At 46.4% G+C, this 22,687-nt stretch overlaps 1 protein-coding gene across 1 annotated transcript in view; it reads right to left on the reverse strand.

The window, feature by feature from the left end:
- Positions 1–11,981: 11,981 nt before the first annotated feature.
- Fer1l6 (fer-1 like family member 6) overlaps positions 11,982–22,687 on the reverse strand; it is a 106,991-nt gene continuing 96,285 nt past the window's right edge. Inside the window, exons 39-40 of the mRNA XM_051202647.1 lie at positions 14,149–14,249; positions 11,982–12,173 (exon numbers count right to left, since the gene is read on the reverse strand). Of these exons, the coding sequence (XP_051058604.1) occupies positions 11,987–12,173; positions 14,149–14,249 (288 nt within the window). The 3' untranslated portion in view covers positions 11,982–11,986. The remainder of the gene's footprint in view (positions 12,174–14,148; positions 14,250–22,687) is intronic.

The following is a 22,687-nucleotide window of genomic DNA, read 5'->3' on the forward strand; positions in this document are numbered from 1 at the left end:
TTGAGAGCACATTCCCCATGGAGGGATACTCCCTTAACCTAGAGACAGGAAAGGGGGCCTGGTCCCTACTCCAAATGACTTGACAGATTTTGTTGATCCCTCCTGGAAGGCATCACCCTCCCAGTGGAGTGGCAGGAGGGATGAGAGGGGGGCTAGGGGCATGGGAGGGAGGGAGGGAGGAAGAGCGATTGTAAAATAAGAAAAAAAAAAATAGAACGGTACATCTGAGAAGTGGCCACATCAAAGCTCCAAATCCATCACAATAGATTCTCTCAGGTTCTGCAAGAAATAGAAGAACTCTGTTTCCATCTAGTTTTCTCCAAATGTGTGACAAGTTACTTCAATCATGACTACAGTGCAGAGAAGATATTTTTTGGGAAAATATGATATTATAACCTAGATTTGGGGAAAGACCACATGAAATGCCTGCTATTGGGTATGGCAGAGAAGGGGCGAGCAGAACAAACACTTCTGAAATTTTTTGTTGTTACCACTATGTTTGAGAAGGGTTTCTCATTCTCCTTATGAACTTTTCTATACTTATTATATATTATATTAATATATATAACTATATTATATTAATAAATATAACATGCTTCTCATTTTACCTGTGGCATAGGGAAATAATCAAAGGATCACATTTTTTTATTTATTTTTATTTTTTTATTATATTTTATTTTATATAACAAAGTCCAATTAAATGAAAACAAACATTTATATACAATATTTGGGAATTTGGGCGTCGTTCTTTCCAAACTACTTCCTGCTGGTAAGGGGCGCTGTCATGGGGGATTCGAAGAAGATTCAGAAATCCTGGCTGTAGTCTGTAGGGCTGCTTTGTCCAGCTGTTTTGAATGTAGGATCACCTTGTACTCTGTTTCAGGCGGTCTGGCGTGATCAAACCACATTAGTCTGGAAGGAATCCACATCTTTTCATTTTCTGTGGAAACAAAAACAGAAATCCTTTTCCCCAGTAACTTGTCCTTCAACTTAAATTTTGGAGTCAAAGCATTTTTGTTTTTAATTTAATTTATTATTTTACATGTCGATCCCAGTTCCCTCTCCCTCTCTTCCTCCCTTTCTCCCTCCAGCCTCCCTCCCTCCTTCCCTCCCTTTTACCCTCTCTGCCCTCTCACATGCACTCTAACCACCCTCCCCTCCCATTCCCCCACCCCAATTCCACATGTAGGGGAATGCCATCCAGTTGGCGTCATGTAGATCTGACAGGTCATGTGAAGTAGGGACTAGGGCTTCTCTCCTGTCTCTAGATTAAGGCAGTTATCCCTCTATGGGGGATGTGTTCACAAAGTCCTTTTGTGCACCAGGGATACATCCTGGCTCCACTGTCTGAGGTCCCTTAGACTGCTCAGTCCTTCTGGCTGAGACCCATATTCGGGGGGCCTGAGTCAGTCCCATGCTGGCTTCCCAGCTATCTGTCTGGTGGCCCATTAGCTCCTCCTTGTTCAGGTAAGCTGTCTGTATGTGTTTCTGCCGCATGGTCTTGTCCTCTCCATCTGCATCTGGGTTCTAGTTCGACTCAGTGTTTATGTATGGGTGTTTGATAAAGGATCACATTTTTATAAGTGGTTTCATTATTTAAATTCACGATCTTTTCTTATTATCCCTATTAGTCAAATACAGAAATTCCTTTTTGTGACACTATGAAAGAGATATTTATTGGAGAAAGTCTGGAGAAATCTGGAAAGCATAAAGGACATGAGATTACTACTAGGTTGCATGCATTGGTGCTTGCTGTTAAAGTGATGGTATACTTACACCTCCTTCATCCCCTTTCTGTGTCCCGCCCTCTAAGCACCCCAGCTGTCACCCATCTATAGTGCTGCTGAGGCCCTGTGTGTGTGTGTGTGTGTGTGTGTGTGTGTGTGTGTGTGCACGCTGTCATGCAAGCCTTCTGTCCTCTATTGTAATCGGTCTCTCTCTTTACAGGAGACACATTGCTATGACTTGGGGCTGATAGTGGCCATTTCACTGTGATCCGTCAGAGACTTTCTGGTTTTAACACTGCATCTTCTCCATCTCAAGCACCTTGGGACAAAGGGCTTAATTCTGCCTCCTCTTGCTGCTTATCACCAGAGAAGGACAAAGGTCCCATCTGGGACAAAGTTCCCAAAGCTGGAGCACCCACACTCTGAGAGGAGTTTCCTCTGTCTCCCTTTTCTGTTTGAGTCCTTCGGTGTCTTCCGGGTCCTCCCATATCTTATCCTGCCTGGTTCCCTGCCTAGAAACTTGAAGTCAGGGCTGAATTTCTTATATTGAGTTTAGTCTCTTTTCATATTTCTGTGAAAATTTTCTTTTCCACTCTCTCCTTCTATCCAGTGTTCAGGTATGGTCAATAGCGGGTATGGTCCTGGTACCACGGAACCCAGGACAACCCCATCCCTGGATGCCTACCAGCAGATTTATCTTCAGAGCAGAGAGCAAGGAGTTTGCTTTGCTCCCGAGGCAACCAGCCAGGTCCAGAGGGGGAAACTCTCCTTTTACTCAGGATGATGTGGGTTGAGAGATGGGTGCTGAAGGAGGCAGAGGACAAGCCAGCATGTGAATGCAGTGCGAACCATCACTCAACGTGCCTCTCAGTGATGCAGACATTTAATGCCTAGAGTGTCTGTTCACACCAGCCTGCACCATTCAGCCCTAGAGTGTCTGTTCACACCAGCTTGCTGGGAGGAAAGTGATCCTGGGGAGAGAGCATCAACTTTGAAGCCCCAAAGTTCAAGGTTCAACTTCTGCCACAGCCATTTACTGAGTAAACTTTGTGATCTCTGAGTTCGGGTTTGTGCCATCCTCACAGGGCTAACAAGACTGTACTATACCAAGTAGCAATAGATGCTGGAAGACTATGTATGGCTTTCAATGATAACTGCTTGTTATTCAGATGATAATTATTTTTGTCTCAGAAGAAAGTGTTTGAACCTGGATTAAGTTGGGCCTCTGGATTGCCAATGGCTTGAGCTCCAATGGTTATCACCATGTTGAATGTCTTACTCCTCATCCTCAGAATGCGACTGCATTTGGATATAAGATAAGGTCTTTGGAGAACCGGCCCAGCTACTGGGAGGCTAATTCACTCCGAACTGCTACCCTTATACAAAGAGGAAACCGGAGAGCTACACACAGAGGGAAGATCACACCATCACCTACACAGCCCAGACCTCATTATTACCTCCACAGGCCCAAGGCTGCTATGTGATGTACCCTGGAGGCTGCAGGAACACAGAGCTAGCCTTTGCTTTCATGTGGAGCCATGGCCATTTCCAAGTCACCGAGCCTCCAGGGAGCAGCTAAACCTCCTGTGACCTAAAAGAAAATCAATTACCTGGAAGCGGATTTACTAAAAGCTATTCTCCAAATGACCATGCTGAATTATTGAGGAGTCAAGATGAATTTCAGCTTCATTCTTGAGCCTGCCTTAGATCATGGTTCTGTGTATAGCAGGTTATACGTGGGAACTTCAGGTGTGTGTGTCTTCAGTGGGGCTCCACAGTTTATGCTTTCTGGACTGCTGTTTTGCCCCCTGCTGTTGAATCTGACCAGTGCTCTCTCCTTACCAGCCCCTCTGTTGCCATTTTGACAGAAATTAGCATATTTTTTCCTTAAAAGCTGTCTGTCAACTGTAAATCTGTACACATGCATTTGCCAGTCTGTAGCGGTTAGGATCACTGTTAGCTGCAAGCCACAGGAACCCCACTAGCAGCGCTGGGAGTCTGAGGAGGGCAGTCCAAGCTTGGACTCCATCAGCTTGGTTTTATCCTCATGCTGAGAAATAACTGCTGCACCTCCAAACATCGTTACCCACCTCTCAGATAGGATTCAGGGAGGAGCACAAGGGCTATTTCCTTTATCAGATACACTACGACTGTTCAAATTTCACACCTTGCGGAGTTTAGCAGCTGGCTACTGGCCATATTGCCACTCCACACAGCTGCCCACGTATCTGCTGCTGCTGTGCCAGAGGAAGAAATTATGGTGGGAGGACCATCCTCGGCCTGATTCAAGGTTTGATCTGAAACTGAAGCTTTGTTTTCTGGAGAGGAAATCGGGGTGTTTAAGAGGCTGAACTCCTACAGATCAGCGGGGGTCATGATCCCGCCAGGGGGCCATTGAGATTGTAGTCTCGTTTCTTCTCATCATTTGATCTGATCTGCGAAAACACAGCACGGGGAGAGAAGCTATCGACCATAGAAAGCACGAAGTCTACAGTGTTCTGGAGCGCAGGAGGGATGCGAGCACGCTGTGCTGGGGCTGGAAGGACAGAAAGGAAGCCCCACTGGGTAGACGATCACTGAGCAGCCATGTCCTCCTTTAATGCCGCTCTCCCTCTGAGTCATTCCCCTTCTACCACAGTACAATTGGGCTAAAAGACGGCAAGGCGTGAGAAGTCTGTCAGCCGAGGAAGCACTGAAGACATTTTCCGGAAGCCTTTCCGCGGCGTCTCCTGCCATAGCCGTGGCTACCTCCACAGAGAGGAGAAGGTCCCCTTGGCTCAGCACACGGTGACCCCAGTGCATCTGGGGCTCTGATACTGAAGGAGGACGAATAGATATCGGCACCATTACCAGCTATTTCCACTTTGCCCGTTTCTTCCCGTGACTAATCTCTACCGATGCCCACCCGTGAGACACTGTACCCAGTGGTGTTATCTGTACCGAGGTTGGGACACTGTGCCAGGCAGGGGTTGGGGGGAATCCTCCAGGAGCGTGAAGAACTGTCGAGAGGAGTGTGACAGTTCTGGGCTCGCATTGCATGAGAGATTCTCATTGCTGTGCCCAACCTGTGGATGCAGCAAACAGCAAGAGGTTTGTAACTTACAAATGCATGCCCTTGGGCGAATGATGCTTAAAATACTCCGGGAACCAGAATGAGCCCCTTAACTCATGATTGGAACTTAAAATTAAGCACAAGAATTTCCCAGCAGAGGCAGCCCTGTCTACCTTAAATGAGTGGCAAAACTTCTGGACCCATTTCTTGGTATACAAAATTGGATTGTAGGAGACTTAGGGCAAAAATCACATGCACTGCTCTGTCATTTGTGACCATGGTCATTGAGACTGGTGTGACTTCTATAGTAACTGAGCTTTATCTGAACCCCTGTGGGACAGAAGACACTATGCTAACTAAACCTTTGGAAGGTGTTTTCACCTTTCTCCTTAGTCACCGAGACCCCTGCAACTCCATGGTGAGGGTGTGGTCGCCATTGTCTGTATAGTGAGACCATGTACTCCCGAACTGTTGAGTTAGCTGCCCATGGCCACACTGAGAAAAAGCGCCTCTGCCCAGGTCCCCATATTATTCTCTCAGTTTGCAAAGTCGCTTTTCTTTCCACGCAAACATCCACGAACTGCAATGCTTCAGTAATTAGCCCATCTCAATTGCTATCACGAGCCAGCCTGCAGAGACTCTGGAGACTCTCATTTCTCTTGATTGCAAAGGACCCACTGCTGTGATGGAAGGCACTCACCGAAGCACCTGGAGCTGCTGGTACTGGGTCTGGGTAGCACAGGGGGTGGAGGAAGGAAGAGCAGACTTCAATCTGTTCAGTTCCCGAGGATTTGTATCAGGCCGGGCAATGGACGGAGATGGATCCACTTCCAATTTTTATTCTATTTATTTATTTATTTATTTTGCTAATTGTCACGAGTCTGAACAGAGAGGGAAACATCTTGTTCCAGAAAGAAAAATGTCTGTGGCAGCCAGCTCCACCGTCCTGCTGTGGGGAAATGTTACCACCAGACTGGGCTGTGGGCAGCCCTGGGGGGGGCACTTTCTTGATTAATAATTGATGTGGGAGGGTCCTGCCCACTGTGGGTGGTGCCACCCCTAGGCAGGTGGTCTCGGTGTATAAGAAAGCAGGCTAAGCAAGCCGTGAGGCTCAAGTAAAAAACCAGTGTTCCTTCAGGGTCCCTGCCCTCAGTGATAGGTGTAACTTAAAGGTTGCAACAACAACAAAAGAGAAACCCTTTAATCCTTGAGTTGCGTTTGGTTATTGTGTTTTCTGGCAGCAATAGAAACCCTAACTAAGACAACCAGCCACCCCATTCCACACACAGCAGCCACCCCTGCTGCCGTAATCTTTGCTGAAATGTCTTCCTCGTGGAAATAAATTACAGTGTCAGGTGATGGTGGCTGTGGCAGATGCTGTGATGCCTACCTCTACCCCAAACAACCCGGGGCCCAGGGCCCAGGCTGTAGTTCCTGGACTGGGTGGCTTCCCATGGCAAGAGGGTCTTTGGGTCTGTGGATGTGATTAGTAGGCACCCTGGGACAAGAAGATTGTCTTGAATTACATGTGTGATGTCACCTAAGGCACCAGAACTTTCCAGCAGTGGATGATGGAGATGTGAGAACAGGAGAAAGGGACAGAAATGCCTTCTACACAGGAGCCAGGGGCCACAAGCCAAGGCATCGGACACTCCCAGCCTCCAGAAAGAGCTCGCAGGGTTTAGCTTCATGGCATCCATGCTGGGTACATCTGTGTTGTCTCCTCAGCTGAAGTCTCTTCCGTTTGTTTCTGCAGCGACAGACAGCAGCTACGGGTCGAAAGCATTATTAGCTTCTCTGTCAGGACACAGTCTTCTTTCCTCAGTCCCCACATCCAAGCAGACTCTGCATCCCAAATCCATCCTTAGAAACCACACTTGGGGTACTGGCTATCTCCCTCCAAGGTCTGGCTTCATGCTAGCACCTGGTAGCTCCTTGCAGCCTCTCTCCCTCTTCACAGTAATTTTTACCCAATAGGCACTGGCTCTCTACTATTAGAAGAAGAAACTAAGACTCAGAGAGGTGAAGGACCAGCAGAAATGGAGGAGTTAGGACTCCAACCTCCAAACCCACTCCTCCAGGGACTCTAGGATGAATTTACCAGGCCCTCTGGAATCAGGCTTATCTCATCCCATGGTCCTAGCCCAGATGTGCTGATTGCTGCCCTGGGTCAACAAAGCAACACCAGATCTTATATTCTCCCTCAGAGCACCTGAGAGATACAGTCTCCGTTGCTCCTTGCTCACCGCTGATGCTGCTGCCAAGTGAAGTCAGGCTCCTACGTGAAGGGGCTGCAGTGGCTCCGACCTGTTCTCCACCTGTCCTATAAAGTTAACCACGCTTCTCTGCCCATTGCCCTTCAAATGCAGACTAAAGCCCTTCAGAACGTGGCCCCACCTTAACCCCTCTGCCCCCCACTCTCATCTCAGGCTCCTTTATACTCCTCCATGACCCCGATCACTCCTTCCACAGGACCTCTGCATGTACTGTCTTCTGAAGGTGTGGGTGTAATGATTTCACTAGACCCAGGATAAAGGATAAATGGGTGTTTTATTGGGGAACAGCTTACACAGATAATAATGAAGAACCCCCTGTCTGCACCTGAAGCCACACCCAAAGGGGGTGTGGCCACTGCTACAGGGTCCCAGGCAAGATGCCCCTCTAGTCTTCTGCCTGGAGTGTTCTCTTTCCCGGTTCACATCTTTCCTTGACTGTGGCTCCTCTGGGATGTCTGCTGGTGTCTGGGCTGGGTGGAGGTCCCTCTGCGAGGCTCTGTCTCTGTTACTTTGCCCTTGCTTAGTACATCCATGTGTAGCTGGGAAGGTAGGATTATTTGGTTTATGTTTTCTTTCCATGTGCCATGTGTTTGCCAGGGACTTCATTTGTGCACGTTGGTATCCCCAGTGCTATCATGCAGCTAGCCCGAGGGCAAGACTCAATAATCATCTGCAGAGTGAGGATGGTCAGGTGGCCCCCACTGTGGGGCGGACCTTATTATGTCTATTTGTGTGTCGTGTATTACTGGAGTTGTTAGGGTCAAAGCCTGGGCCCTGACAGGCCTAACTAGGTAGAGCTGGCCACACATCCTCAATCTGCCAATTAAAGAGATAAGTGATAGAGAAAAGCAGAGAAAGGAGTCTTCCCCAGCACAATCATGTTGGGAAGAGGAACAAATGGAAACCGCATGTCCGGTTTCACCGTCTTGACATAGGTTAAGGTTTAAATGGACAGCAAGAGGCATGTGTGACCAAGCATTTCCAATCAGGGTGTGGTCCTGCCTTCCACCATTGACAGCTCTCTCCTGCAAGGTGGACCGAAAAGCTGTGTGTCCTTTCTGGCTGGCGTGGCTTCAGTCCCCCCAACTCCCCCCCTTCCCCAGCCAGAAATTCCTGGAGAAATTCCTGCTCTTTGGGGACCATTGTTTCAAAAGTCTGGGAGCACAAGTATCTCGCTTTAAAATACCTTTTCTCTGGGCTGGGGAATTGGATCCTCAGCACCTAAGGAAAAGCCAGGTACAGAGGTGCACATCTGTAATCCTGGTCATTGTGGGGCAGGCACAGGCAGGTCTCCAGAGCTCATTCTCCAGGTGGTTAGCCATCCCATCGAAACTGATGAGCACTGGGGCTCAGAAAGAGACCCTGTCTTGACAAATAAAAATGGACCCCAATACAGTAAATTATCAGAGACCTTCCTTTTGCACTTGTGAGCATCTCTCTCTCTCTCTGACACACACACACTCACAACACAATTGCATGTACATGACCACACACACAAACATGTACATGCACATATACTCCAAACACACCAATTTTTATTAGTTTTTTTACATTCCAATCCCAGTTCCCCCTCCCTCCTCTCCTCCCACTCCCCCCCCCCCCATCTGCTCCTCGGAGAGGGTAAGGCCTCCCCTAGGAGGTCTCTAAGTCTGTCCCATCATCTCATTGAGACAGGACCAAGGCGCCTCTCCACCCCCACACCCCTGTGTCTAGGCTGGGCAAGGTGTCTCTCCATATAGAACGGGCTCCACTAAGTCAGTTTGTGTTAGATCTTGGACCCACTGCCAGTGGCCTCATTCATATACTGTCCCAGTCACACCATTGTCACCTATATTAAGGGAGTCTAGTTCACTCTTATTCAGGTTCCCCATTTGTCAGACCTGAGATCTCTCACTAGCTCAGGTCAGCTGATTCTGTGGGTTCCTCCATCTTGGTCTTGACTCTTTTGTTCATATTTTCATGCCTCACTTCGATTGTACTCCAGGAGCTTGGCCCATTGATTAGTTGTGGATTTCTGCGTCTGCTTCTATCCAAACACACCAGTTTTTAAAAGTAAATGAAGTGTTTCTCTCTGGTTCTGGAAGAACAAAGGCTACTGAATAGTTCCAGGGTACAATGCCACATTAGATGTTCAGTCCTATAGGGTGTTTGTGATTGTTGCTGGAACTAATTTTGTCTTGCATTTTTTTGGGGGGGGGAGGGGAGAGAACTTAAACATTGTTTAAAAAGATAAAAATATTCTATAAGAAAAAAACAAAGGTGAGGACTCATGACAACTTGGGAAAAGTTGTTTTTTTTTTTTTTTTTTTTTTTTAAAGCTGGTTATCTTTAGGATCAGGCATGCATAATTAGGCAGAACTTCACTTTGTTGAATTTTTCTTTTGCAGGAAAGGCCATATGTAATAGTCTATGTATAGAACACCAGCCATGGCTGATGCCAAAATTATCCTTGCTTACCAACTCCATCTCACACAATTCCTAAAATGTTCCTAGGGCTTCTGCCACCAGACGTCTTAGCATCTGGACATCTTTTGACACCAAGGAGACATTGATGGACTCTATTTCACATAGAAATATTTCCGGATGATTTTCTTGTTTGCTCTTCTTATTAGCTGTTTCAACACTTTGCATTGTTTTGTTGTTAGTTTACTTTCTAGAATTCTCCAGAAAGCACCTGCCCTTCCATCCAAATTTAGCTAAAAAATAACAGTTCTCTTTCCAACAACACCAGAAACGCATGCATTTTTTCAAAGCCTCGTTTGTGAAATGCATGTGTTGTTCATTGCCTTTCTTGGAAGAATCTTTATTTGAAGATCAAACAATAATTTGTGGGGAGCTTCTAGAACACAAATCCTGTAATCTGGCCATGTATACTTCTCTCCCCTTTTTCTCCATAGCCGGGAGACAATAAATACTTTTCAGTGGACAGAGGTAAGTTAATGTTTATTAAATTTTCTACATTAAAATACTACACTCTTATTACAGAAGTTTTGGGGAAAGATCTGTAAAAATAGAAAAATAAGAAGGAAAAGAAAGGATTATACTGCTTAGACAACCACTGTTCATATTGCTATATTTCTCTAGACATTTTTCCATTATTGTATATATATTTTTACAGCATGCTTTATAGGTTTTCTAATATATATACAAATACAATGAATTTAGTATACATGCAACATGGCAGAGAGATGCATATTACTGTACAATGAGAATTGGCCACCACTGATATAGCCAATCTCACTAGGAAATAAGCCAAGGCTACAAACTTGTATTTCTCAGCACTTCAGGAAAATGTGACGGTACAGTTGCCAGAGACAGAGCATCAGCAGCCAGAACTGAGTGAACAGTACTTAGGTCTAAAACCACAGGGCCTGTAAATCAATAGTGTAATGCCTGCTCAGGATGCGCCAGGCTTTGGGCTCGAATACCAGCGCTACACCTTTGTATTCTTTAATTGCTCAAAGCATACTTTCTGTGTTCCTAGGATGATTTTCTGTGTGGATGGAAGCACCATTGCCTTTAGAAAAGTTACAACTATGCAATGCTATTAAAATCTACATAGGTAGCCAAGCATGGTGGGGTATGCCTGTAATCCTAACATTTAGGAAATGGAAGCAGGCGATCAGAAGTCAAAATTATTCTTGGCTACATAGGAAGTTTGATCTTCAAATGGACTATACCAGACCCCATCTCAAAAAACAAACAAACAAACAAACAAAAATAAAAGCCATAGTCGTGATGCTTCTAGCATCAACGGGAACCCCAAGTTAGCTTCCCCAGAACTACTCAAATGACCCTTGGTGATAGCAAGAAGAAAAATGTGTGGGGATGAAAGTCCTGCAAGGGGATCAGGGCCAAACATCCCTGTTCTTTTATATCCTCGCTGTGACTGAGAAAAGTGGCCCTCGATCCCACGCCCACGTACACAGCCTGGAATGCAGTGCATGTGCTTCAGAGACCAGAAGTTTCCTTACAGATGCACTGATGCGTGTGTAGGACAGGTGAATAAGCTGTTGTTCCTAACACTCGTTTTTACATTCTCTTCTTGAGACTTGCGTTAGAACCTGGCTGTCCTGCTGGTCGGGCAAGGGATGAGCAGAGGCATGGGAGGCGGTTCATGGCAGTCATGTGGTCAGTGGGGGGGTGCAGTACTTGGTGGGAGGTTGTGTATCTAGCAAATGAGAATCCCACATGGCAGGGACCCCCCCACACACACACACATGCTGTCATATCTCATATGCCTTAGGACAAATTGTGAACACTGCAATTGGAAACCACCATAGAACAAATTAAAATGAACTTCTCACTGCCCACTACGTCTACTGCGCATGATCAGTTGACTTCCGAGGCAACCGACTGCATTTTGTCTCTGTAGGGGAATTTCAAAGGTGAAGTATTTTAGATGATCTAAACACGTTTTTTTGTCAAAAGGGGGAATGTGTCTTGTGACTGTGAAGATTAAATCAACTGATATTTGGGACACGTTAAACAGCTAGTAATTTGCTAAGTACATTCAGTCTATTTGCTAAGACGTTTTACTTGAAATATGAGGCTTCTAATCAAATCTCAGACTCAGAGTTTAATTGTTTTGAATAGAATATATTACATGAGGAAAGTTTCACTGAGGTCGACGAGAGGTCACTGTTGATTAACCCCGAGTGAAAGAGTCACTGTTTCAGGTTACTCCTGGGCAATACCAAGATTTGGGACTTAGGGGTCTGAAGAACGGCAGGAGGGACTTGGGCAGAGAGACCGCCAGAGTCCAGTCTTCCTAGAGAAAACCTTTGTCCTGGGACCCAGGGGTGGTTATTGGTTCTTTTCAGTCTATTCTTCAGCGTGCACCACAGCATCTCCCATAGCATGTGATCTTAGAGGTTCCCCTAGGAAACCCAGAGAGCATTCCTGAACAGGCCTGAGTGGTCTCCACTGCCCTATGAGCCTCCCACGACGATCCTCCGGCTGATGGCTCCGGGCAGGGTATAGATGAAGAGAACCAGGAAGATGACGAGGATGAGCAGGATGAAGGCGATGATGATGTACTTCTTGTAGTTCTTCCAGATGAGGTGGTACAGGCACTTGAAGGGGCTCACGAACCACGAGAAGGAGGTGTCTGGGCGGCTAGGGAAGAAACCAGGGAAGGGGTCATGTTCCAAACTCAGGAAGTTCCAAGCTCCCCTGAAACACTTCTGATGTGTCTTTCTGGGGGCACAGGGGTGGTCTAAGAATAGGTGTGAAAGGCCAGACACTCTGTCTAAAGCAACAGGAATAGAACACTTCACCAGGTGGTCCTTAACGACTCCTTCCTGGTGTTAAAGGTTACTCTGAACAGAGCCAGAGCTGTTAGAACCCAGCCTGAAGCCCACACCCTCATTCCCCATCTGTCCCTCTGTGGCCAGTTCAAGCCCACCTCCTGCATAAAATCTACGCTGACCACCGTGGCCCATTGGGACTCCTCCTCACTCAGAATTCCCGCCTCACCTTGATTGACCCTCTTCCCGAGTACAGCATCTCTGTCTTCTGTGTTCCTATTACTATTTTATGGGTCTCCATGCTATGTCTCCTAAATAAGCTTCTGGAAGGCAGAGCTTATGCCTTATATTTCTTTTGTGCCCTTCAAGTATTTTTAATTTTTAGTTTTTAATTGAAAAAAGTTTTTCATATGAATATTATGATCACAGTTTCCCCTCCCCCAACATCTATCAGACCCTCCCGACCTCCCCACCCACCCAACTCCATGCCATTCCTTTCTCTATTTAGAAAATAAACAAAAAACAAGCCAGGATAAAAGCAGAGAGTGAGAGGAAGAAAGGAGGGAGGAAAAGAGGGAGGGAGGGAGGGAGGAAAGAAAGGAAGGAAGGACAGTCACAAAATCCATAAAAACACAAGACTGGAAACTGGAATATTAAAGCAAAAGACCAATAAGACAAAAACCGTGCCAAAACAAAGCAATATGAGACACAAAATCTACAAAAATACCAATGAGTTTCTTTGGTGTTGGCACCTACTGCTGGGCATGGGGTCTACCCTTAAGTGTAGTTTATATACCCAATGAGACTCCATTGGATAACAACCCTTAAGTGTGGTTTATATACCCAGGGAGACTCCATTGGATAACACCACTTTTTCTTTTGCAAGCAGGTAGCTTCTTGGTTAGGGATGGAAGCCCGTGCCGCTTCCCCCTCTCAGCACTGGGACTCCGCTTTTGCCTGAGCCTGAGCAGAACCTACGGGTGCTGCCATAGTCTCTGTGAGCAAAGCGTGTTTAAATGGAGGCTTTAATAAACAACTCTGAACTAATGAGTAACTAAGCATCCATTATATTCCTGACGTTATGAGAGGTGGACTGTGGGTAGAGAGAGCATCACGAACCCCGGGTCTGGGGAGGCACAGGGCCAGCATAATTCCAAAAGTCATTTTATGCACATATTTCGGTTTTTAGTGGCTATGTAACCAAGAATCGAGTGCGATCAAGTACTATTATTTTTCTAATAACTCTGATTCTGGGGCATTTCGCTTTTAAAGTAATGATGTATTAAAAAAGAAAATGTGTTCACCATAGCAAAAAACAAAAACAAAACAAAAGAACAACAAAAAAGAAAAAAAGAACGAAAAAGAAAAAATGGCAAGATCGAGTTGATTATCTGATTGTGGGGTGATGACCAAGTCGACGATGGGCACACGTTGATATGGGACATTGTGCTGGTCTCAAAAATCCTAATTGGACCAACTCTGCAATGAAGCAAAACTTTGCAATCGAGTGTGAAGTCAATCCTGTTAGTTTGGTTAGAGGATACATAACCAACCAGCTCACATGTATGTAACACGGGCGGAAGATGGAAGTACCTCTAGGAAGGCTGGCGAGGCACATCACAGGTGCATATCACTGCTCCGTCTGCAAACAGTCCGGGATCTTTAGGGCATTTCTCAATTATAGAAACAATAAAGTACACAGGTTGGGCAGCATTGACCTCCTGACCCCTGACTCCTGAGTTCTCTGTGAGGTATCAGGCAATGCCAAGGCCTCAGAACCCCCTGGGGGCTGCAGAGGCCCTGCCCTTGCCCCAGGTTCCCAGCTGCAGCCCAGCCATACTCACTTGGGCTTGGCCAAGGGCTCGGGCTCCTTCCGGGCTTTCCCAACAGGGTTTTTCTCTGCTTCTTCTGCCGTGACCAAGTGGAACTCAGCTTCAACCTTGCCCTGCATCAGACAGAGATGTCAGTTTCTAATCACACAGGCCTGTCGGGGGAAGGCCAAACTCTCTAAAGGTGTCATCGTATCAGATCAGGGTTTTGACAAGTCTGTTGGTTTCTTATACGAAGGATCTAGTTTTCTTTGGTTCTGGGAGAAACCAACTTGTGGGGAATCATAAAGGCCCCAGGGTGGACCTGGAGAGAGGGCTCAGTGGGTGGAAAGCTTGTTGAGAAAGCCTGGAGACTCAGCTCAGATCCTTACCATCCACATAAAACCTGAGGTGGCAGTATCTATGACCCCAGTAGTGAAGACAAATAGAGTAGCGATCCCCGGAGCCACTGGACAGCCAGTCCAGCTGAAGCAGTGGGTTCCGGGCTGAGTGGAGAGACCTTGTCTGATGTAGAATATGATGATGAAGATACTCCAACATCAACTTCTGGTCTCTACCCATGCATACCTGGGCACACACACCTCTGCACACATGTGCACATGCCTGTATTAGTCATATACACCATCACCACCACCACAGAGGCCCGTAATGATGCTACGGTTGAGTTTTGTGCATGGAGAGGGTCCCACATGTGCAGATAGACACAGATACACAGACACAGACAACATACATAGACCACTCTAGGATCATCAATATGAGAACAAATACGACTAATGTTGGAAAGCGGACAGTTGTTAGAAAGGGAGCTGACGACTCAAGTGGCAGGCCTCTTTATATCTGCTATTTCCTTTACCTTCAGTTGTCAGGAAGAAATTGGTAGCTGTGACCCTGAATTTCAGAATGGCTTTCTGTCACCCAGCGCTTGTGTGTGTGTGTGTGTGTGTGTGTGTGTGTGTGTGTTCACAGGCACTCACTAATGATATCAGAGCTAATCTTTTACTTTAGAACTACCTCTGCCTCCTCTGTGACAAACACTCTCTCTGATGTGAGTGCCCGCTGATTCTTTCACGCACCAAGCCAAAGTTATTGGCAGTGATTTCAATCCTGGACTGGCAAGCTACGGTGCAGAAATCAAGTTGTTCTTGTTCAATCACTCATTCACCACACAGCTCTGCTAGCCACTGCCGGTCCAGGCTCTGGGGACTCTGATTGACTGGGAAACCTGTTCCTACTGGAAGAGCGTTTCTCTCCTCCTGCCTCCTTAGTTCTTGTACACCGAGACCCAAGGTGATGCGGCAGGGAAGGGCAGGAGAGCTGGCAGGGGACTAAAGCATCACAGAAGCATTTTAATGCCTGCAATCGCTGTCACAGCTTCTCTCTCTGGGTCTCATGTGGATTAAAAATTATATGACTATTTGGTTGATTTCTTATTACACTCAACCATGGCCTGTGATTTAGAAATGTGTCTTAACACATGACTATGTGTCGTCTCTGATTCCCAATGAGAAATTATGGCAGTCAATGACCTACCTTCGAAGTGCTCAGGGAATATTTTAAAGCTAAAGGAAATAAATGATATATAACTTCTGTAGCTTACAGTCGCTCTTACAATTATCAGCAAATAATAATAATAATAATACCGAATAATTCAAACTGCAGTTATACATCCTCTCTCTGGCTCATTTATTCTATTATCTCCAGATCTGTCTCAAAATCAGGCAAGGTAGCTATTCCTTTTGTAGATGGAAAACTGAAGTCAGAGATCAAACAACGTTTCCAAGGGTACACACGCAGAATAAGCTATCCAAGTAGTCTGAATCCTGGTCTGGAAGACACAAAGTCTTCTGATATATCCATGGTAACCAACTGTCTGGCAGCTCATCCACTCATTTGGTGGACACTGGATTAGCAGATTTAAAATGCTCTTCTCCAATGATTTCACGATGTAACCGTAACCACCAGCCAATGGAACTTGTCTCCTTGAGTCTTGATCTCCCCATCTGTCAGCCGCTCTAGAGTGAGCTGCCCGTGGCATCTGGGATGTGCAGAGGTAGAGCTCCAGGGAGCTCCTTAAGACTAGATGATTGGAACAAAGCTAACAAAGCAGCTTCGTGGCTTAGGGAGTAGTCTCACTACACACCCAGAGCTTTCTCCCAGGGCTCTGTTACAGGTCGCCTCAACTCTGTTGAGCAGTGTTTGGCTTTAACAACTTCATACAGTTGCTTTAATTTGACTGAGAGTCAGCTTGAGAGGTGCTGGGCAATTACTGAGCTCTGGAATTCTTGGAACAGGATGGAAATCATCAGGGAAGACTCAGGACAAGTGTAAAAGAACCAAAGCAACTTCTGAAGACTCTAGTGTGTAATGATAAGCTCGGCTACAGAGCTCTGAGCCGAAACGGTGTTCCATTTGTCTATGATCCAAAGTACCCAGCTAAGTGGACAGCATTTCCATGTCCATGTTGCAGACAGAGAAAGCTTGGAGCTGCTTGCTAATCTCTGTTGCGCGGTTATGATGAGAATCCTGAGACTTACATCAAGACTCATTGCTCTGCTACTTCATATGTCCAAGCGACTTCTTGCTGAGAACAGACATTGTTTCCAGGGATGTTTAACCAGGAGAGAAGCCTTGCCCTGGATTTGGGTGGTTCCCCACCATGAATAAGGAAGAGGAGAAGAAGTTCACCTCTCTCTACTTCTTGACCGTGGATACAATGTGACCAGCTACGGCTGCTATGCCTTCTTCGCCATGCTGAGCTGCATCCCTTAAACTGAATTAAAATAATGATTTCTTCCTTTTGCCAGGTATCTGTCACAGCGAAAGGTGCCTAACGCACACAGAGAATGTGGGAATAACCAGTGTCTCAAGCATAGTTTTCACAAGATGACATGCATATGTGTGAGTTCTCTGCATCCCGTGTGCTTGCTTTTCCTGTGAACACATGCCATACACATTCAAACTTAACACCAGGCTTTATAAGTGCTGAGTGGTGGTAGCACACGCCTTTAAACCCAGCACTCGGGAGGCAGAGGCAGGCAGATCTCTGTGAGTTCAAAGCCAGCCTGGTCTACAGAGTGAATGCCAGGACAGCCTCCAAAGCTACACAGACAAACCCTGCCTCAAAAAAAAACAATACAAAACAAAAACCAAACCCCCAAAAACAAAATACAAAACAAAACAAAAACAAACCCAGCCTTTATGTATGAACACTCCCCTCTGGTCTTAGAAAATTGGTATCTGCCACTTGTGTCATGATCTGTGTGCAAAACAGCCTCCTTGGCCAAGCTGTGAACTCAGAGATGTCAGGAACTCACCCCCTCCATCACTGAACCCTTAGCTCATAGCCACTGGGGATGCTGACAGCTGCTCATTCAACCTGAAGTACAGTGGCCTCCTCTTTAATTTAGGGCTTCAAGGCCCTAGGACCTATCCGAAGATATATGCTAATTTGTGGGATTTGCCTGTGGAAGGAATTCTCTGACCTCCATTATCTTAAAGGAGTGATTTATTCAAAGATGGTCATTTTCCCTTATTCAGTATTTTACTGTGATATTCTTTATACATTTTGCAGTTGCTATATTAGGATTTAGCATGATTTTAACTGCTTATCAACATTCTTGGTCATATCCATTTATGTCCATGTATATTTACTTTTATTAGGAGTTAATTTTATTTATTTATGGTTTTTTTTTTGTTGTTGTTGTTATTGTTTGGTCGGTTGGTTGGTCTGGATTGGTTTAATTTGGTTTTTCAAGATAAGATTTCTCTGTGTAGCTTTGGAGCCTGTCCTGAAAATCACTTTGTAGACCAGGCTGGCCTCGAACTCACAGAGATCCGCCTGCCTCTGCCTCCCCAGTGCCGGGATCAAAGGCGTGAGCCACCATACCTGGCTCAGGATATAAATTTTGTAAAGTCTAGGAAAAGCTGACAGGTTTACAAAACTATCCAACCGAAACTTATACATTTACTTTGCTTCATATACTTAGCAATATTTAATATTCATTTATTTGGAGTTCTTTCTTTTACTCTTTCTCATGCATTACATCCCAGCTGGAGTCTCCATTCCCTCCACTCCTCCCAGTCTCTCTCCCATCTCCCTCAGACTCACTGTTCCTCCATTTCCCTTAAAAAAAAAATCAGGCCTCCCAGGGCTATTCACTGAACTTGGCCTAACAGGTTACAGTACGTCTGGACACAAGCCCTCATATTAAGGCTGGATGAGGCAATTCAGTAGGAGGGAAAGGGTCCCAAGCACAGGCAAAGGAGTCAGAGACATCCCCCACTCCCACGATGGAGTTGGGCGAGGACATCAAGCTACACTAACAGGAGGTACATGGAGAGGACCTAGCCCAGCCCTGTCTGTGTGTGTGTGTGTGGGGGGGGGGTCCATGGTTGTCACTTCAGTCTCTGGGAGCCCCTGAGAGCCCTGCTTGGCTTTTAAGAGGACTAGTTGTTGCAAGAAGTATGTGAAACAGGGTGCAATGTGTGCATGTGCCCTTCTGCTCTGCCAAGGACACCCACCCTGAGCAATTCCTGCAGCCAGCTTGCATTGACTCCAAGGACAGCACACTGCACACTGGGAGCTGTGTGAACCCAAGTGTCTAAATTATGCAGCTTGGGCTACAGATAAGCAGCTTTAAAAATAAGCCTGGCAGGTGTCGAAGATTGTAAACAAATCCCTTCACCCCATCAGTGACCTGGCACAAAAACACTGAACATTCCCAACACTTTGTGAATGAGGTTGTGTGTGTGTGTGTGTGTGTGTGTGTGTGTGTGTGTGTGTGTGTGCGTGCGTGTGCGCACGCCCACTTTTGAGATGGGGTGCAGTGAGGGAGTCCTCACCCTAGCTCAGGCTAGTCTGGAACTTACAATGTAGCCTATGTCAGTTTCAAATTTATCTTCCCAAGTGCGGGGAGAACAGGTTGAGCCATCATCCCCAACACTATGAATAAGATCAAAGCACAAGAAGACCCACCCAGAGTTGGAACTTGATAATGTGCCACAAAACAAAACAAAACAAAACAAAACAAAACAAAACAAATAAGCCACCTGGGGCATCCAGCTCAGCCCTTGCACCTTCAAGGGGCTGAAGGCGATCCAAATGGCTTAGGTTTTCCTTTACGCTTTGCTCTTGGACAACCCAGCTTGTGTCACTTTAGGAGAAAAGTCCTGGGACACCTGGCTTCGTGGTCATGTGTGTTGATTGGTTACAGAGCAAACAGGAAAAGAGGGGAAGCTGGGGCAGGACTTTCAGGACCCGGCCGGAACTCAACCTGAATTTAAAATGAAGTCATTTCACATTAAGAAGCATAGGGGAAATGCAGATTTAAAAAGACGTGACTCTTTTTGCTGATGACAAGGGAAGAAAGCCAGGAATAGCTCAGGAATAGGAATAGGTTTGCTTTTACAGATACAAGCTTAGCCCTCCATGGAGAAGATAGCTAATAACTCAGGACCAGGGTGGGTAGGAGCAGGCTTGAGTTCCTCCATTTGCAGGAGTTTCTTCCATAAAGGGAAGTGTTGTACAATGGTTAAGACCAAGGAATTTAGTAGTGGACTCTTGGGTTTAAACCATGCCCTTCCTTTACCAGCCATGTTGGAGTTGTGTGATGACCTCCCTACGCCTCTGTGTGTGTACATGTGTACATATATGTATGTATACACATATATCATGGAGATTTAGCAGATGAATGAATTCATAACCATTAAATGTTAAGTTCTATGGGAAACACTGAAGCCCACACAAGTGACACTAAACAGAGACTAATGAATCACAGCTCCATCACTTGTCAGCCCCCATCACTTTGGCATGACAGAGACTCAGAGAGGCAGGCTGTGGAGAACGTAGCATGGCCAAAGGGAAGCTTGAGTTCTATGTGGTTCACCGCCTGGGAAAAGAAGAAGCAGACTAGCTATGTGGTTAGTTGCAGAGCTGGTGCCCTGAACCAAACACGACCATGCGAGACCGGTCTCTGCAGAGGCTGTGGTTTGGTTTTCAAAGACTGGCACTATGGCGGTGGCCAGAGAGCAGCCTCGGCTTTTGCGGTGACAATGCGGCCTCACTGCTGTCAGTTTGCATTTTCAGTCCTTCACAACCTGTCCGGCACACTCAACCGCTGTCAACAATACCTGTCACCGCCACAGACAGGTCACACCCTGCTGTGTCAGCTGGAGGCTACAGGCTGCTTTTCTAGTTCGTCTTCCCAAGAGACAGCAAGCTCCTTGGGGCCGGGGGCTGCTTCCTACTCAACAGTCAGGGGTACCCCTAGGAAAGCCCTGTCAGGAGGTCGCTCCCTGTAGCGACTGAGATAAAATGACTAGCCGACACACCAGTTAAATGACCTACACTCGAAAAAGAAACGTGGCAGTCGGCAGAACCGACCGAGCCACATTTAATTAATAGCCCCTAGACTCCATAAACAGCCTTGATGACAGACTGTCCGCTATCTTGGTCAATTTAGCGGAAGTGTTGTTTGTAAGTGTTTGGTGAGAATGGCTCTATTTATCGACCCATTAGGAGTGGACGCCGCTGTTTATAGATCAGATACTTAGCCCTTTTGGGAGGCAGTAGTGGGGAGGCTGAAAACATTGCCATACCAGGACACACAAATTCTGACATTCGTTGAACACTTACAATGTTCCAGACCCAGATTCTGTGCCCTTTCAATGTCACCACAGCCCCACCAGGTACTCGTGTTCATTGCCTCTGTTTTTGCAGGTTAAGGACACCGAGGCTGGGGGACAAAGTTGCCTGAGATCACGCTGAGGGCTAATAATGAGGCCAGGCTCTGCACAGGAGTCGGCCTGCAACCTACTGTTCGAACTCCCTTGCACCAGTCAGCAGTCATATCTCTTCCCTCCAGACTCTGTAACCTCCAGAGTATGTGGTGGAATGCCTATTCTGTACACTTTATATAGACAGAATCGGATAGCATGTGGCCTCTGTTCCTGACTTCTCTCCCTTGCCGTGATGCTGCCGAGGTCTGTCCATTGTCATTACTCCACCCCTTTCCATGGCTGGATAGTAATTTTCAGTTGTATATGTGCATTGTTCTTTATTTATCCACTCATTAGCTGATGGACGCCATAGTGTTTCCACTTTTAGGCTGTTGTAACTAATGCTGTGGTAACTTTTACAGTTCCATTTTTAAAAGATTGCTGGGACCCTTTCTGCTGCTCAATCCAATGGACACATCCAAATAATGTACCAGACACAGGCTGTGTGGATCAGGCCTCACTGCCGTCTTTTCAGGGTGTGGCGAGGCCGGCGGGAACACGTAAGAATGGCCTCACCTGGATCTTGCTGTTAGAAGTGCAGGGTGATGGGCCTCCCCATATACTGAATAAGGACCTTCCATTTAACAGCTTCCTAGGGAATTCTTACATACATTAGACTTCCTTGATGGGGGTCAGAGAGATTCAATGGTCTATCTTATGTTCCATGTGCAGAGTCATGACTGAGAGCATGCATTTAGATTTGTAAGGCAATTTCCTTTCTATGGGATTGTGGTGGTTTTGCGTGAGAGATGTTCCCTATAGGTTCCAGTGTTTGAGCATCTGGTCTCCAGTTGGTGGCGCTGTTCAGGCAGGTGGTACAGCCTTGCTGGAGGAAGTATGTCACTGGGGGGTGGGCTTTCAGGCTACATAGCTTTGCCTGACTTCTAATGCACTGTTTCGTGTTTGTGGTTGAAGATGTGTTGTTCCGTTTGCTTCCTGCTCCGGCTGTGGCCACGCCTTCCCGCCGTGACAGACTCTTAACCCTCTGGAACCAGAAGCCAAATAAACTCTTTCTCCCCTAGGTCTCTCTGAATCATGGCGTTTTAACATAGCAACAGCAGTAACTGACACAAGGAAAAGCTCAGCAGCCCTTCTTAGAGAAAGTCCTCCCTGGGCTTCTGTGTTAGCCCATCTCCTCGCTTTACCCCTCCATCCTTAGCCTCGGTCTGGGATTGATCCTCTCCAGTCAGTCTTAACTCCTAAGCCCTGGGCCCAGAACCAGCATAGACTTATCGCGCAGTTAGCTCAGAGTCCTAAAAGATTCTAGAGCATGGATGCTATCTCAGTTTCCCTAGGCATAGGGAACTAAACTAAGAATAGAGGGCAGAAGAACATTTTCCAGGAAACACAGCAAGAATAGACACCAGGGCACCAGCCCATCAGCTTCCAGGGGCTGTGTTGTCTTATAGCCTCTGAATCCAGAGCAGAGAAAGGCTGGCCGGAGAGAGCCTGCTGCCTGCCTCAGTGCCTTTGTACAACCTACATGCCCACTTACTTATACAAGCCCTCCATCTCCACAGGGGAGCAATGGCATAGAGGGGGTGGGGAGTTTTAAGAAATGTGAAAAAGAAGCATCCTGCCCAATATCTTTTTCTTTCTTCTTTTCTTTCTTTTTTTGTTTTTGTTTTTCAAGACAGGATTTCTCTGTGGCTTTGGAGCCTGTCCTGGAACTAGCTCTTGTAAACCAGGCTGTGGAGAAAGCTTATGAATTGAGTAGGCTGAGGTATGAAAGGGTTATTAATGCATTTATAATACTTTAGAAAGTCCAGCTTCTTGG

The sequence above is a fragment of the Phodopus roborovskii genome, unplaced genomic scaffold (assembly GCF_943737965.1).
Source record: "Phodopus roborovskii unplaced genomic scaffold, PHOROB, whole genome shotgun sequence".
Classification (NCBI taxonomy): domain Eukaryota; kingdom Metazoa; phylum Chordata; class Mammalia; order Rodentia; family Cricetidae; genus Phodopus; species Phodopus roborovskii.